Source organism: Cyprinodon variegatus, unplaced genomic scaffold (genome assembly GCF_000732505.1).
Source record: "Cyprinodon variegatus isolate N-32 unplaced genomic scaffold, C_variegatus-1.0 Scaffold1834, whole genome shotgun sequence".
In the NCBI taxonomy this organism is placed as follows: domain Eukaryota; kingdom Metazoa; phylum Chordata; class Actinopteri; order Cyprinodontiformes; family Cyprinodontidae; genus Cyprinodon; species Cyprinodon variegatus.
Genome location: NW_015152287.1, coordinates 3,429 through 7,368, shown reverse-complemented (window position 1 = coordinate 7,368; position 3,940 = coordinate 3,429). Strand labels below are relative to the sequence as shown.

The 3,940-nt window shown below is 53.5% G+C and overlaps 1 protein-coding gene across 1 annotated transcript in view; it reads left to right on the top strand.

The window, feature by feature from the left end:
• Positions 1-3,437, top strand: part of LOC107104658 (ephrin type-B receptor 4-like) — an 11,621-nt gene extending 8,184 nt beyond the window's left edge. Inside the window, exons 11-18 of the mRNA XM_015404705.1 lie at positions 1-249; positions 337-483; positions 590-658; positions 743-792; positions 864-963; positions 1,782-1,975; positions 2,166-2,324; positions 2,402-3,437. Of these exons, the coding sequence (XP_015260191.1) occupies positions 1-249; positions 337-483; positions 590-658; positions 743-792; positions 864-963; positions 1,782-1,975; positions 2,166-2,324; positions 2,402-2,507 (1,074 nt within the window). The 3' untranslated portion in view covers positions 2,508-3,437. The remainder of the gene's footprint in view (positions 250-336; positions 484-589; positions 659-742; positions 793-863; positions 964-1,781; positions 1,976-2,165; positions 2,325-2,401) is intronic.
• The last annotated feature ends 503 nt before the right edge of the window (positions 3,438-3,940 follow it).

Sequence of the window (3,940 nt, the reverse complement as noted above, 5' to 3'; positions counted from 1 at the left end):
GGTGAGTTCGGCGAGGTGTGCCGCGGACGGCTGAGGATCCCGGGCAGGAAGGAGAACTACGTGGCCATCAAGACCCTGAAGGGCGGCTACACCGAGAAGCAGAGGCGGGACTTCCTGTCCGAGGCGTCCATCATGGGGCAGTTCCAGCACCCCAACATCATCCACCTGGAGGGCGTGATCACCACTTCCTGTCCCGTCATGATCCTGACGGAGTTCATGGAGAACGGAGCGCTGGACAGCTTCCTGAGGGTGAGACGGGGGGGACACATCCAGGCTGGTCCACCCTGGACCTGTGTGTCCATCTGTCCCTCTGAGTGTCCCTCTGTCCTCCTGCAGATGAACGACGGTCAGTTCACCCCCATCCAGCTGGTGGGGATGCTGCGCGGCATCGCTGCAGGGATGAAGTACCTGTCAGACATGAGCTTCGTTCACAGAGACCTGGCTGCGCGCAACATCCTGGTCAACTCCAACCTGGTCTGTAAGGTGAGGTCCTCTGACGTCCGTCCGTCTGTCCCTCCGTCCGTCTGTCCCTCCGTCCGTCCATCACGTCCCCTGGATCTGACCCTGCTCCTCTGATCTACCCTCTCAGGTCTCAGACTTCGGTCTCAGCAGGTTCCTGACGGAGAACTCCTCAGATCCGACCTACACCAGCTCTCTGGTGAGTCCACTTTGATTCTATCGGCCACGCTCTTATTTTGAAGGGCATTCCCTTCCTGTCTGCTGACGGTGTTTTCGTCTTTAGGGCGGGAAGATCCCCATCAGATGGACGGCGCCTGAAGCCATCGCCTACAGGTGAGTCATGAACCCAGTCTGATCGTTCTGGTTCTGGAGGAGATGGAAGCTAACTGACTGATTGATGGCAGGAAGTTCACCTCGGCCAGCGACGTCTGGAGTTACGGCATCGTCATGTGGGAAGTGATGTCATACGGAGAGCGGCCGTACTGGGACATGAGCAACCAGGACGTAAGGCGAACTCCTGCATATTAATTTCACTCTGATACCATCAGAATCAGAACACTGACTGTTAGCCAGGTTCTGTTAACCAGGTGCTGTTAGCCAAAATTTGGTTAGCAAAGTTTTGTTAGCCAAGTTAGGTTAGCGAATTTCGTTTAGTGAGGTTCTGTAAGCTAAGTTAATTAGCTAAGTTCTGTTAGCGAGTTTCTGTTAGCAAATTTCGACTAGCGAGTTTCTTTTCGCGAGGTTGTTTTAGCTATTTTGGTTAGCGAGTTTCTGTTAGCAAAGTTCAACCATCAAGGTTCAGTTATCGAGGTTCTGTTAGCTATGTTTAGTTATCCAGGTTCTGTTAGCTATGTTTGGTTAGCGAGGTTCTGTTAGCTACGTATGGTTAGCGAGGTTTTGTTAGCTATGTTTGGTTAGCGAGGTTCTGTTAGCTACGTATGGTTAGCGAGGTTTTGTTAGCTATGTTTGGTTATCGAGGTTCTGTTAGCTATGTTTTGTTAGCAAGGTTCTGTTCGCTAAGTACAATTAGCTTTGTACGGTTAGCGAGGTTCTGTTAGCTACGTATGGTTAGCAAGGTTTTGTTAGCTATGTTTGGTTATCGAGGTTCTGTTAGCTATGCTTGGTTAGCAAGGTTCTGTTAGCTATGTTTGGTTAGCAAGGTTCTGTTCGCTAAGTACAGTTAGCGTTGTACGGTTAGCGAGGTAAAGCTGCAAACAGACCCTCAGTCTGTCTCTCTGTGATGTCACTAATCACAGAAACAGGTCTGGTAAACTGGACCGGACCGGTTCTGACCCGGTTCTAACCCCATTCTGACCCTTCAGGTGATCAACGCCATCGAGCAGGACTACCGCCTGCCCCCGCCGCCGGAATGCCCCGCCTCCCTGCACGGCCTCATGCTGGACTGCTGGCAGAAGGAGCGGGCCAACCGGCCCCGGTTCTGTGACATCGTGGGGGGACTGGACCGGCTGATCCGGAACCCGCCCTCCCTGAAGGTGACGCTGCCGGAGCTGTCCAGGTGAGGACCGCTAGGGTGGAATGTTGTTCCTGGATCAGAGGACAGAGGGGGCGGGGCCTCACTGACAGATCCCAGGTTCTGGTCCTGGTTCTGTTGGGTTCCTCTGGCTGCTGATCCAGAACCAATGTTGACCTGTTTGGAGGTTCAGAACTTTGGCGCTTGCTAACGCTAACGTGTCTCTGTGTCCCAGTCCGTCCCAGCCCCTGCTGGACCAGCGGGTCCCCCCTCCTCTGTCGGCCTGCGGTTCCGTGTCCGAGTGGCTCCGGGCCATAAAGATGGAGCGCTACGAGCAGAACTTCCTGCAGGCCGGCTTCTCCAGCCTGGACCTGGTCTCCCAGCTCAACACAGAGTAAGGTTCTGCCTCCTGTGCCTGACAGTCAGCGCTCAGGGTCCACCTGCTGACCCCGCCTCTCTCTGTTTCCATAGAGACCTGCTCAGAGTGGGCGTCACCCTGGCAGGACACCAGAAGAAGATCCTCTCCTCCATCCAGACTCTCAGGATACACAAGGCCACGCCCACTCTGCTCTACTGACCAATCACAGCCCTCCGCCTATGCCAAAGCTACAGCCGACCCGACTGACACAGAACCAAAGTTCTGCTCTGAGCAGCAGGGAGTTCAGAACGAACCAGAACCTCAGGAGTGGACCGTCGGCTCTGGAGACTCCGCCCACCTGCTCTTTACGACCAATCAGAGCCAATCAAGCTTAAACAGAGGACCGTTTTTAACCAATCAGCTCCTCAGGAAGCCTCCAAGCTCCTCCCACCTCCTTCTGATTGGACGTTTTTAGACTGAGGATCAGTGCTCCAAAGACCCGCCCCCTCAATGGATGCCGTGCTCTGATTGGCTGCTTGTTTCAGCTTGAGGTCTTTGAACCGCTAACAGAAGCTCTGCAGGTTCTGCTTTCCAGAAGGTTCTGCTCAGGAGGGGAGACCTTCTGGATCCATGTCTCCGTGGTTCTGCTTCCCTGGAGTTTTCTGGACCGGATCCTACGGACCTGAAGTTCTGCCGGTTCTGATGGACCTACAGATGCCTTTAAATGGACCTTTGGTCTGATCTCATGACTGAAGTCAGAACTGTTGACAGGGTTCTGATCCAGGTGCTGCCCCGCCATCTGGACCTGAACCAGGGTGGATCAACGTTAATGTTTTTGGACCCGTTCAGAACCACCAGAACCAGCTGGACCGCTGCTGGTTTTATTCAAGCACTTTCTACCAGAAGACAGACCATGATACCAGGTGGTTCCGGTACCAGGTGGTTCTGGTACCAGGTGGTTCTGGTGCCAGGTGGTTCTGGTGCCAGGTGGTTCCGGTACCAGGTGGTTCCGGTGCCAGGTGGTTCTGGTGCCAGGTGGTTCCGGTGCCAGGTGGTTCTGGTGCCAGTCGCTCCAGGATGCGGAGCAGCAAAGTTCTGTACCGACCCGTTTGTGTTTTTTATATCAAAATAAACAATCTTCTAAAGATGGTTCTGATGTTTCTGAATTTGTTCTGTTCTGACCCGGTAGAACCAGAACCAGCACCAGGTTTTGTCTTTCCTGCTGTCCAGTTCCTGATGTAGAAGGTCACAGGTCCGAGTGCTGATGAACCAGAACCAAAGGTTCCTGAATGAGTTACCCTCCAGAACCAGGCTGGGTTTGGTTCTGACCCGCTCAGCCTGGCAGCAGAACCGACATTGGATCAGAACCCTGCTTCTATCTGTTCCACAGTGATGGTTCTGTGACTGGGTTCTGCTGGTTCTGATCCATTAACACCTGCAGGTAGAGCAGAACCTTTTAGTCCTCTATTCTGGAACCGGTTCTAAGCCTCTGAGGTCCAAACCCAGCCTGGTTCTGAAGCCTGAAAATAGCTGCTGACTAATGATCAAAGCGCAGTTCTGACCCATGTGTGATGGTTCTGATCCAGATAGTTCTGACCCAGATGGTTCTGACCCAGATGGTACTGACCCAGATGGTTCTGACCCAGATGGTA